The 13,478-nt window shown below is 41.2% G+C and overlaps 1 protein-coding gene across 1 annotated transcript; it reads left to right on the top strand.

The window, feature by feature from the left end:
- Positions 1-5: 5 nt before the first annotated feature.
- Positions 6-13,249, top strand: SCRN3 (secernin 3). Its single transcript, XM_072121684.1, has 8 exons — positions 6-113; positions 8,187-8,352; positions 9,140-9,321; positions 9,411-9,610; positions 10,296-10,508; positions 11,126-11,288; positions 11,619-11,799; positions 12,765-13,249. The coding sequence occupies exons 2-8, from the start codon at positions 8,194-8,196 to the stop codon at positions 12,909-12,911; spliced, it is 1,245 nt and encodes a 414-aa protein (XP_071977785.1). The 5' UTR covers positions 6-113; positions 8,187-8,193; the 3' UTR covers positions 12,912-13,249.
- Positions 13,250-13,478: the final 229 nt, after the last annotated feature.

Raw genomic sequence — 13,478 nt, 5'->3', positions numbered from 1 at the left:
AAAATAGCGAAATAGCTGAAGGACCTTTCATGACGTCATGAACATGTGATTAGTCATTTGTGCGGGGAGGAGCCATCCCGTGGTCTGTGCTTGATTATGTGAGGTGTCAGAACGTGAGTGACGCACATGTGTATACAGTGTGCAGAGTATATGTAATACAGGTAGTAGTGCTGTGTGTGTCATGTGTATACAGGCAGCATAGTATACAGTATGTAATACAGGTAGTAGTGCTGTGTGTGTCATGTGTATACAGGCAGCATAGTATACAGTATGTAATACAGGTAGTAGTGCTGTGTGTGTAATGTGTACACAGGCAGCATAGTATACAGTATGTAATACAGGAAGTAGAGCTGTGTGTGTGATGTGTATACAGGCAGCAGAGTATACAGTATGTAATACAGGTAGTAGAGCTGTGTGTGTAATGTGTATACAGGCAGCAGAGTATACAGTATGTAATACAGGTAGTAGAGCTGTGTGTGTAATGTGTATACAGGTAGCAGAGTATACAGTATGTAATACATGTAGTAAAGCTGTGTGTGTAATGTGTATACAGGCAGCAGAGTATACAGTATGTAATACAGGTAGTAGAGCTGTGTGTAATGTGTATACAGGCAGCAGAGTATACAGTGTGTAATACAGGTAGTAGTGCAGTGTGTGTAATGTGTATATAGGCAGCAGAGTATACAGTATGTAATACAGGTAGTAGAGCTGTGTGTGTCATGTGTATACAGGCAGCAGAGTATACAGTATGTAATACAGGTAGAAGAGCTGTGTATAATGTGTATATAGGCAGCAGAGTATACAGTATGTAATACAGGTAGTAGTGCTGTGTGTGTAATGTGTATACAGGCAGTAGAGTATACAGTATGTAATACAGGTTGTAGTGCTGTGTGTGTAATGTGTATACAGGCAGCAGATTATACAGTATGTAATACAGGTAGTAGAGCTGTGTGTGTAATGTGCATACAGGCAGCAGAGTATACAGTATGTAATACAGGTAGTAGAGCTGTGTGTGTCATGTGTATACAGGCAGCAGAGTATACAGTATGTAATACAGGTAGTAGTGCTGTGTGTGTAATGTTTATACAGGCAGTAGAGTATACAGTATGTAATACAGGTAGTAGTGCTGTGTGTGTAATGTGTATACAGGCAGTAGAGTATACAGTATGTAATACAGGTTGTAGTGCTGTGTGTGTAATGTGTATACAGTGTGCAGAGTATATGTAATACAGGTTGTAGTGCTGTGTGTGTAATGTGTATACAGTGTGCAGAGTATATGTAATACAGGTTGTAGTGCTGTGTGTGTAATGTGTATACAGTGTGCAGAGTATACAGTATGTAATACAGGTAGTAGAGCTGTGTGTGTAATGTGTATATAGGTAGCAGAGTATACAGTATGTAATACAGGTAGTAGTGCTGTGTGTGTAATGTGTATACAGGCAGCAGAGTATACAGTATGTAATACAGGTAGTAGTGCTGTGTGTGTAATGTGTATACAGTGTGCAGAGTATATGTAATACAGGTAGTAGAGCTGTGTGTGTAATGTGTATATAGGCAGCAGAGTATACAGTATGTAATACAGGTAGTAGAGCTGTGTGTGTCATGTGTATACAGGCAGCAGAGTATATGTAATACAGGTAGTAGAGCTGTGTGTGTAATGTGTATACAGGCAGCAGAGTATACAGTGTGTAATACAGGTAGTAGAGCTGTGTGTGTAATGTGTATACAGTGTACAGAGTATACAGTATGTAATACAGGTAGTAGAGCTGTGTGTGTAATGTGTATACAGTGTACAGAGTATACAGAATGTAATACAGGTAGTAGAGCTGTGTGTGTAATGTGTATATAGGCAGCAGAGTATACAGTATGTAATACAGGTAGTAGAGCTGTGTGTGTCATGTGTATACAGGCAGCAGAGTATACAGTATGTAATACAGGTAGTAGAGCTGTGTGTGTCATGTGTATACAGGCAGTAGAGTATACAGTGTGTAATACAGGTAGTAGTGCAGTGTGTGTAATGTGTATACAGGCTGCAGAGTATACAGTATGTAATACAGGTAGTAGAGCTGTGTGTGTAATGTGTATACAGGCAGCAGAGTATACAGTATGTAATACAGGTAGTAGTGCTGTGTGTGTAATGTGTATACAGGCAGCAGAGTATACAGTATGTAATACAGGTAGTAGTGCTGTGTGTGTAATGTGTATACAGGCAGCAGAGTATATGTAATACAGGTAGTAGTGCTGTGTGTGTAATGTGTATACAGTGTGCAGAGTATATGTAATACAGGTAGTAGAGCTGTGTGTGTCATGTGTATACAGGCAGCAGACTATACAGTGTGTAATACAGGTAGTAGAGCTGTGTGTGTAATGTGTATATAGGCAGCAGAGTATACAGTATGTAATACAGGTAGTAGAGCTGTGTGTGTCATGTGTATACAGGCAGCAGAGTATACAGTATGTAATACAGGTAGTAGTGCTGTGTGTGTAATGTTTATACAGGCAGTAGAGTATACAGTATGTAATACAGGTAGTAGTGCTGTGTGTGTAATGTGTATACAGGCAGTAGAGTATACAGTATGTAATACAGGTTGTAGTGCTGTGTGTGTAATGTGTATACAGTGTGCAGAGTATATGTAATACAGGTTGTAGTGCTGTGTGTGTAATGTGTATACAGTGTGCAGAGTATATGTAATACAGGTTGTAGTGCTGTGTGTGTAATGTGTATACAGTGTGCAGAGTATACAGTATGTAATACAGGTAGTAGAGCTGTGTGTGTAATGTGTATATAGGTAGCAGAGTATACAGTATGTAATACAGGTAGTAGTGCTGTGTGTGTAATGTGTATACAGGCAGCAGAGTATACAGTATGTAATACAGGTAGTAGTGCTGTGTGTGTAATGTGTATACAGTGTGCAGAGTATATGTAATACAGGTAGTAGAGCTGTGTGTGTAATGTGTATATAGGCAGCAGAGTATACAGTATGTAATACAGGTAGTAGAGCTGTGTGTGTCATGTGTATACAGGCAGCAGAGTATATGTAATACAGGTAGTAGAGCTGTGTGTGTAATGTGTATACAGGCAGCAGAGTATACAGTGTGTAATACAGGTAGTAGAGCTGTGTGTGTAATGTGTATACAGTGTACAGAGTATACAGTATGTAATACAGGTAGTAGAGCTGTGTGTGTAATGTGTATACAGTGTACAGAGTATACAGAATGTAATACAGGTAGTAGAGCTGTGTGTGTAATGTGTATATAGGCAGCAGAGTATACAGTATGTAATACAGGTAGTAGAGCTGTGTGTGTCATGTGTATACAGGCAGCAGAGTATACAGTATGTAATACAGGTAGTAGAGCTGTGTGTGTCATGTGTATACAGGCAGCAGACTATACAGTGTGTAATACAGGTAGTAGAGCTGTGTGTGTAATGTGTATACAGGCAGTAGAGTATACAGTATGTAATACAGGTAGTAGAGCTGTGTGTGTCATGTGTATACAGGCAGTAGAGTATACAGTATGTAATACAGGTAGTAGAGCTGTGTGTGTCGTGTGTATACAGGCAGCAGAGTATACAGTATGTAATACAGGTAGTAGAGCTGTGTGTGTCATGTGTATACAGGCAGCAGAGTATACAGTATGTAATACAGGTAGTAGAGCTGTGTGTGTAATGTGTATACAGGCAGCAGAGTATATGTAATACAGGTAGTAGAGCTGTGTGTGTAATGTTTATACAGTGTACAGAGTATACAGTATGTAATACAGGTAGTAGTGCTGTGTGTGTAATGTGTATACAGGCAACAGAGTATACAGTATGTAATACAGGTATTAGAGCTGTGTGTGTAATGTGTATACAGGCAGCAGAGTATACAGTATGTAATACAGGTAGTAGAGCTGTGTGTGTAATGTGCATACAGGCAGCAGAGTATACAGTATGTAATACAGGTAGTAGAGCTGTGTGTGTAATGTGTATACAGGCAGCAGAGTATACAGTATGTAATACAGGTAGTAGAGCTGTGTGTGTAATGTGTATACAGGCAGCAGAGTATACAGTATGTAATACAGGTAGTAGAGCTGTGTGTGTAATGTGCATTCAGGCAGCAGAGTATACAGTATGTAATACAGGTAGTAGAGCTGTGTGTGTAATGTGTATACAGGCAGCAGAGTATACAGTATGTAATACAGGTAGTAGAGCTGTGTGTGTAATGTGCATACAGGCAGCAGAGTATACAGTATGTAATACAGGTAGTAGAGCTGTGTGTGTAATGTGCATTCAGGCAGCAGAGTATACAGTATGTAATACAGGTAGTAGAGCTGTGTGTGTAATGTGTATACAGGCAGCAGAGTATACAGTATGTAATACAGGTAGTAGAGCTGTGTGTGTAATGTGTATACAGGCAGCAGAGTATACAGTATGTAATACAGGTAGTAGAGCTGTGTATGTAATGTGTATACAGGCTGCAGAGTATACAGTATGTAATACAGGTAGTAGAGCTGTGTGTGTGATGTGTATACAGGCTGCAGAGTATACAGTATGTAATACAGGTAGTAGAGCTGTGTGTGTATTGTATATACAGGCAGCAGAGTATAAAGTATTTAATACAGGTAGTAGAGCTGTGTGTGTAATGTGTATACAGGCAGCAGAGTATACAGTATGTAATACAGGTAGTAGAGCTGTGTGTGTAATGTGTATACAGGCAGCAGAGTATACAGTATGTAATACAGGTAGTAGTGCAGTGTGTAATGTATATACAGGCAGCAGAGTATACAGTATGTAATACAGGTAGTAGAGATGTGTGTGTAATGTGTATACAGGCAGCAGAGTATACAGTATGTAATACAGGTAGTAGAGCTGTGTGTGTCATGTGTATACAGGCTGCAGAGTATACAGTATGTAATACAGGTAGTAGAGCTGTGTGTGTGATGTGTATACAGGCTGCAGAGTATACAGTATGTAATACAGGTAGTAGAGCTGTGTGTGTATTGTATATACAGGCAGCAGAGTATAAAGTATTTAATACAGGTAGTAGAGCTGTGTGTGTAATGTGTATACAGGCAGCAGAGTATACAGTATGTAATACAGGTAGTAGAGCTGTGTGTGTAATGTGTATACAGGCAGCAGAGTATACAGTATGTAATACAGGTAGTAGTGCAGTGTGTAATGTATATACAGGCAGCAGAGTATACAGTATGTAATACAGGTAGTAGAGATGTGTGTGTAATGTGTATACAGGCAGCAGAGTATACAGTATGTAATACAGGTAGTAGAGCTGTGTGTGTCATGTGTATACAGGCAGCAGAGTATACAGTATGTAATACAGGTAGTAGTGCTGTGTGTGTAATGTGTATACAGGCAGCAGAGTATATGTAATACAGGTGGTAGAGCTGTGTGTGTAATGTGTATACAGGCAGTTGAGTATACAGTATGTAATACAGGTAGTAGAGCTGTGTGTGTCATGTGTATACAGGCAGCAGAGTATACAGTATGTAATACAGGTAGTAGAGCTGTGTGCGTAATGTGTATACAGGCAGTAGAGTATACAGTATGTAATACAGGTAGTAGAGCTGTGTGTGTCATGTGTATACAGGCAGCAGAGTATGCAGTATGTAATACAGGTAGTAGAGCTGTGTGCGTAATGTGTATACAGGCAGTAGAGTATACAGTATGTAATACAGGCAGTAGAGTATACAGTATGTAATACAGGTAGTAGAGCTGTGTGTGTCATGTGTATACAGGCAGCAGAGTATATGTAATACAGGTAGTAGAGCTGTGTGTGTAATGTGTATACAGGCAGTAGAGTATACAGTATGTAATACAGGTAGTAGTGCTGTGTGTGTAATGTGTATACAGGCAGCAGAGTATATGTAATACAGGTAGTAGAGCTGTGTGTGTAATGTGTATACAGGCAGCAGAGTATATGTAATACAGGTAGTAGAGCTGTGTGTGTAATGTGTATACAGTGTACAGAGTATACAGTATGTAATACAGGTAGTAGTTCTGTGTGTGTAATGTGTATACAGGCAGCAGATTATACAGTATGTAATACAGGTAGTAGAGCTGTGTGTGTAATGTGTATACAGTGTACAGAGTATACAGTATGTAATACAGGTAGTAGAGCTGTGTGTGTAATGTGTATACAGGCAGCAGATTATACAGTATGTAATACAGGTAGTAGAGCTGTGTGTGTAATGTGTATACAGTGTACAGAGTATACAGTATGTAATACAGGTAGTAGAGCTGTGTGTGTAATGTGTATACAGGCAGCAGAGTATATGTAATACAGGTAGTAGAGCTGTGTGTGTAATGTGTATTCAGTGTACAGAGTATACAGTATGTAATACAGGTAGTAGAGCTGTGTGTGTAATGTGTATACAGGCTGCAGAGTATACAGTATGTAATACAGGTAGTAGAGCTGTGTATAATGTGTATACAGGTAGTAGAGCTGTGTGTAATGTATATACAGGCAGCAGAGTATACAGTATGTAATACAGGTAGTAGAGCTGTGTGTAATATGTATACAGGCATCTCCATGTTTTAGCTATTCAGCTAGAATGAAGTGTTTGATTTTTTAAGGGATATTTTCACCTGTGCACTCACATTTAATTTAATTCATATACCTAGGTGACGATGATTTCCCATAAACGTCGCCATGTTGTCCCTCATAAACAAGATTTTATACTTGGATACGACCACCTCTGCTGAAGTAATGGCGCACGGAAACAAAACGGGAGTTACATCTCGTCCCAGAGCATTCCTGTGCTAATGATCACTGCATCCAGGTGGTCGGACAGGGCTCCAAACGCATGTATGGCAACCACTGCCTGAGTGTGGGGGAGGTTGTATCCAAGGGCAGCTATCTCTTTTCTAAAGGACAATATACAAACATTTATGGGAAATTATCTTCACACAGGTACATTTTTAATAACATGCATTTGAAGAAATAAATATTTGGCAGCTGAGTTAAATTAAATGTGAACACCCAGATGGGAATATATAGTTTTTTTACTTCTTCTGGAGCTGGAGTTATAGCCATTAGGGTTGCACAATGTATTGAATCATTGGTACATTTTCAAGACAATTCCCCTGCAAACGGTTCAATACCAGAATTTCCAAGGCTGCGATACTAAGATCTCTGGACCACCTGGAGCAGGAATCCGGGTCAGAGCTGCCAGCATTGCTATAGTTAACACTTTCTGCAGGAGAGAGATGGCATCATTCCTAAAATATCAAATTTTTAAAATGTGATTAGATGAATGGTGACATAAAGGTTTGTGTGATGAAAAGTGATACAATTTTCCAATATACTTTCTGTATCAATCCCTAATGGTTTTCTAGATCTCTGCTTGCTGTCCTGCTATAAAAGGCTTTCCGCTTCCTTTTTCTGTTTACTTCCGGTGGACACAATTCTGTCCATGGACCTGTGATGGACACTTATTCAGCAAAATGTTAGTAAACTGAGCTCCTTTGTGAAATGCAGTATTACAGTTTGCCAGCAGATGGCGGGGAAGAGCAATGCTGATGTGAATTTAGACTTGTGGGGTGCACATTTACTTACCCGATTCCGCGGAGTTCACAAAAGTGCATTGTCCAACGATCATGCAGTCTGCCGCGATTCACTAAGATTGTGTGCCCGATATCCTGCATGTGTCGCTTCCCCGCTCAGGTCCAACAGAGTTCATCATCTTTTTAGTAAGTCAAATGTGTAAGTACACATGTAAGTTCTTGGTCTTGCGACACAATTTGAAAGTTTAATCCCGCGCTGATTTCGAATCAGTCAGATAGTCAGACAGCCCGCCCCTCGATTTCTGTCACATGAAAGCCAGCACAGCTGCGCCAAAAAACGATCACGTGCGACCCAATCCACTGTTAAATACCTGTCACAGCAGCGCAAATCCCAAAAACGTCGGAAAAAAACTGCGAAAGTTCATCCCTGGACCCTTAGTAAATATCCCCGTAATCTTGATCTAAGTGTAATATGATATTATTATAGTCTTCGTTTTTTTTTTTGGGGGGGGGGGGGGGGGGTTATTTTATCTGTACAGCAAGTGAGACCTTATAGGGTTAAAATGTTACTCTTAATGACCTAAACCATCATAAAGAGAGTGTGCAGGAGGGGGTCCGCTGCATTGCTGGGAGGAGCATTAGTATGAGCTGTTTGTAAGTTTCCCAATTTTCCTTCTACCCCTAGTGACAGTATGGAACCTCCTCGCTCCTGTGACACCTTCGTTTCTCTTCCACCTGCAACGGTTGGCAACAGAATTATTTTTGGAAAAAATTCTGACCGTCCGAGCGATGAAGTGCAGGAGATTGTGTATTTCCCAGGCCGGTCCTATGAACCAGGAGAGAAGCTGGAGGTAGAACCAATCTATGCAAACTTGTTTTCAATTAAATAATAATTTATAAAGACTTGGGCCGCATTCACATGACCGCATGGGTGGGGGGTGCATGGACGGCCACAAACTTACGGCCGTATATGCGTCCCTCATAGACCGGCAATGGCCGCATGGAGCGATACACTGCCAAACGCTTGCTGCACCGTACTGTACACATGAAAAATATAAAACAGGTCCTATCTTTCCCCATGTTACGGCCTGTACGCCATGCATTGCTCTGGAGAGGGGAGGGGTCAGTGTGAATGCAGCCCAAGAATCAGAAGGAACCAATGCAGTGAAAGTTTTATAGCAAATTTATAAAAGTTGCCCTTGGCTTTACAGTCTATGAGACAGATTTATTAAAAGTGTCTTAAAGTTAGACTGCACTAGATTTATCACTGTCTGATGCTGTATGTAGTATAAGACTGTGTAGTCATACTTTGTGCCTTCTGCATAGCGTACACTAGAATTGTCTCCACGATAAACGAGATTTAGCCTCAAGGCCTACTGGGAGTCTGAGGTAGTCAGAGACACGCCTCCTCTCTCATCATTGGTTCAGGATGCTTCTCTCTGTCTATCCCATTGGCTGCTTAGTACAGATTACCAGTCCACCTATATGTAGATGGAACCCTATCCTGGTGACGGAATCCCTTAAAGGTGAAGGTTCTTCTTTAATCTTTCTATAGGGTCAGCACATCTTGCTTCTTGGTAACAACTACTGTGTTATTTTTACATTGACTTGTATGCGTTGAAATCATTTTGCCCTCAGTGCACTTACATTGAAATCGAGCAAGCGGAGAAGACGCACTCGGTGGTCTTGAGTCGGCCATCTTGGCTGTGGGGAGCTGAAATGGGAGCCAATGAATTTGGGGTGTGTATCGGAAACGAAGCTGTTTGGGGGAAAGAAGAAATTGACGATAAGGAGGCGCTGCTGGGCATGGATCTTGTCAGGTTGGGAAGTTTTCAGTTTAATCATCGGGGTAGTCGGAAGAAAATTTTATGTGAAAAATGTGTGTTTTTATTTATTAATTTTTTTACAGGTTGGGTTTGGAGCGGGCAGAGACCGCTGAAGGAGCATTGGATGTGATCATTGGCTTGTTAGGAAAGTACGGCCAGGGGGGTAACTGTATGGAGAGTCCCATGTCCTTCACCTATCACAACAGCTTCCTCATAGCGGACAGGAAGGAGGCCTGGATACTGGAGACGGCCGGAGAGTACTGGGCTGCCGAGAAAGTGGATGGTATGTACTGTATCTTATATCTTTCATGGTCCATCCACATAATGGCTAATAATTGGCAGTCCTGGGTCTCCTCATTTGGGACTGAGTCCTGTACTCTGCTTCTATTTGTTTGTCCATAGAGATAAATTGAGTATTGGCCTGAATCAGGGTTGTCTCCAAGTTTCAGTAGGCCCCTGGGCTACAGAGCAACTACTGTGGCGGCATTAAAAATTCTGAAACTAAAACAGTCTCCTTTTCGTAAAATATTCCCTATTTTATCATCAGAATCAGCCCCTTCATGGTTTGTTTTATATAAGCCCCCTCACCACATATGGATTAATTAGATACAGCCCCCCTCACACCCATGGATTCCTTTTGTACAGCCTTATGTGCGTCTCCCCAACAGCCCTGGGCTCTGGCAAATGCCCAGGTTTGCCCAGTTCTGGCGCCGGCCCTGGCCTGCATGCTGGACTAGCACCCTCTGAGAGGACACAGGACTCCAATTCACATATTTGGTGGGAATCCCAGCTGTCGGACCCCACACATCAGGAACTATTCTCCTAATAGTATCTATAGTATTAATACTTAACATGCATGTGGACAGACAGATGTTTTTTTTTTAAGAGAAATCAGCAGATTCTTCAATGTACAATATATGTTTATAGTAGACGCCTCTTTACAGATGTAATGTCTTTCCTTTTAATAGAAGGAATGAAGAATATATCGAACAATCTGTCCATCACCACCAAAATTGACCGTGAACACCCCGCCATGAGGGAATACGCCAGGACTAAAGGCTGGTGGGACGGAAAAAAAGAATTTAATTTTGCGGCGGTTTATTCCTATTTCAACCCTTCTAGATCTTCATCTTCTGGGGATCGATTCTGTGAAGGATACAAACTACTCAGGAAACATAAAGGCAAGTGTCATGATGACTCGTTTTCTGGTTTTTGGGACATTGCCTTACTAGACAGAGGTTTTGCCTCAGGTTTTGTGTAGTTTCAGGTCACCTACAACTAATTAAACTGTTGTATAATCTATTCTGGTTGTTTTTCTCTTTACTTATTGTGTACGGAGCTGTGGGTGGTGTAATTTTTTGCAACTTTTGATGACGTTTTCAATGCTACCATTTTTAGGACTGTATGGCCTTTGGATCGCGTTTTATAGAATTTTGTATATTTTTCAAAATGGCAAAAAAGTGCCATTTTAGATTTTGGGTGCTATTTTCCGTTACAGGGTTTAAAAGCAGTGAAAAGACGTTATTATATTTGGATCAGGCGTTTTTGGAGGCGGCGATACGTAATGTGTTTATGATTTTTACTGTTAATTTATATTTATGACTTTTAGGGAAAGGGGGGTGATTTGAAATTTTTTTTTTTTACTATTTTTCAGACCCTCTAGGGTACTTTAACCCTAGGTTGTCTGATCGATCCTGTATGGGGATTTTCCTCCTCATTCATTACAATGGTAAAGTAGCTGGTTAGCACCATTAGACATGCAAGGAGATTGGAGCCATAAGTGATGTATATCTTCTAGGAAACATCACCGCTGCAACCATGATGGAAATTCTATCAGACAAGCCAAGTGGTATTAACATGGAGGGTGGATTTATGACAACTGGAAGCATGGTCTCTATTCTACCCCAGGACACAAACCAGCTGTGCTGCCACTTCTTCACTGGTACCCCAGACCCTGCCAGGTAGCTGCTGTCTATAAGAAAATGCTTATACACAATTATAATAGTCGATGGAATATCAGAAAACGTATATCCTCCTCAACAATGATGTAGTTTAATTCCTCCAGGGAGAGGCGGCTTGGGTTTACTCTTTGATATTGTATGTGGGTTGAGTACTAAGGGTTGATGTTTGGTCTCAGTCCCGCCATTGTCAGCACTTTTGTGGCGGAACATACTATAAACACGTTAAAGGGGTTGGTAACATATAATATTTTAAAAAAAAAATATGGTAACCTTTCTTATAACGGTTTGTTTGTTATGTAATAAGTTGTTCTTCTCTACTTTGTTCACCAGATCCATTTTCAAGCCATTTATCTTTGTGCCTCAGATTGGCCCATTGGTAAAAACCGCTTCACCCGTATTCGGAGCTGAAGATCCTGTCAAACTCAAACCAAGATTCAAGACAAAGCCAGACAGGAGACACGAACTACATAAGAAACATGAAGATGTCATCATGTCCAGGGAAACGGCACAGGTACAATGTCAAATGTTTGAAGGGGCTTTTCAAGTTGGTCCTTATCCGTAGTATGGGGGGTAACAAGCTGTTCAGTGGTGATCCGACTGTTTGTCACGCTGATCATGTAAACCGGAATCCCAGCAATAGGGAAAAATTGCCAAGCACAGCACTCTGGTATCTCCACCACTTCCATACTATTGAATGAAGCAGTCGGACCTCTGCCGATCAGATTGTTATCCCCTTATTCATAGAAAACTTGGGACGACATCTTCAAGACCATTGAAACGCTAGATCATATATCAATTTTTGTGCTGAAAAAACCCCACTTGGCTTATACTCGGGCATATAAAAAAAATGCAGTACTTGCTCACTGTCGGACTGGCCCACCAGAGTACCAGAGGATCCTCCAGTGGGCCCCGGCTCAACCCAATACTGAACCCCAGAGGACCATCAGAAAACCGCACAATTTGAAGGCTGCTACAGTATATTTCCTGGGGGATAATGAAGAGCGGGTCCCCAGATTGATTTTCTCTGGTGGACCTAAGGAAACCCAGTCCGATACTGTACTTGCCTCTTTGCTTCCTGTGTAATAGCGCTGATAAGGGCGGGTCGATGCGCTTTGGCCGTGCACACACTATGTCGCCCCATGATGACATCATAGTGTGTGCGTGGGCAGAGCATGTGGACCCATCTCTAGTCGTGCTGTTACACAGGAAGCATTGAGGGAAGAGGAGATGTGAGAATGCTAGAGGTAAGTACCAAGCCCTGTGTGGGAGGCTGGTGGAGACTTTGACCAATGCATTTCCCATCCTAGACTTAGACTGAAGCCAAGTTTTACTTTTTTTTTTTTTTGTGTGTTACAATTTGGGTGCACCGTAGGTTTTGGTTAGCTTATACTTGAATATATACAGGGGGTATGTATATGTATATAGTATATGTGTATTTTTTTTTTTTTGAATGATTATTTTTTATTATTTTTGCAGAACGAGCTGTTGACAAAGATGAAGAATTTGGAAAAGAAACAACTTGAGGAGGTGGAACGTATTTTAAAAGGCGGCGGAATTGATGGCTCAGGACTGACTATGCTGTTTGTCAACTGTGTAGAAGAGGAACTGGACCTCTATGAGTAGCGTGTGTCGTATTGTGATTGTGACATTCAGCCAACATCCACTCTCCAGTTTTTGCTTTGCTGTGAGTAGTTTGCTGTAGACGTCATTGTTGACCCATAGCCCTGTTTCATCAGGCGCTCAGTGCTATAATTGTTCTCAGATTGTGACACCTTCTGCAAAATGCTGAAACTGCTGTGATTATAAGACGTCTCATCCTATTACTGGTAAGATCACAGTGAGGTGCAACATAGCATAGAACTATCTGCTTCTTATGTCTAAATCAAAATCTGCAAAGAAAAAAAAGAATATTCCTTGAATTGGACACTATGGGCAAATCTGAAATACAGTGTTGTGCTCCATGTTGGGTTCATGTCATGCTTCACTCACTTAGGTTTTTAGTGGTTGAACCAGAGTCTCCTCCAAATGCAAAAAGTAGATGGTAAATAGGGTATAGGTCAGCTCTGGGTCTGAGATGTTTGACATCCTCCTAGCTCAGGGGTGGTGAACCTGTGGCCATGTGATCCTTCTCTGGGTATGTGTTTTGTATCCCTCAGAAGAGACGGGACGCAAGGCATCTTCCTGCAGTCC

This window comes from Engystomops pustulosus, chromosome 8 (genome assembly GCF_040894005.1).
Source record: "Engystomops pustulosus chromosome 8, aEngPut4.maternal, whole genome shotgun sequence".
NCBI classification, from domain to species: Eukaryota; Metazoa; Chordata; class Amphibia; order Anura; family Leptodactylidae; genus Engystomops; species Engystomops pustulosus.
The sequence above is the reverse complement of the archived record's forward strand: the minus strand, read 5'-3'. Positions and strand labels throughout refer to the sequence as shown.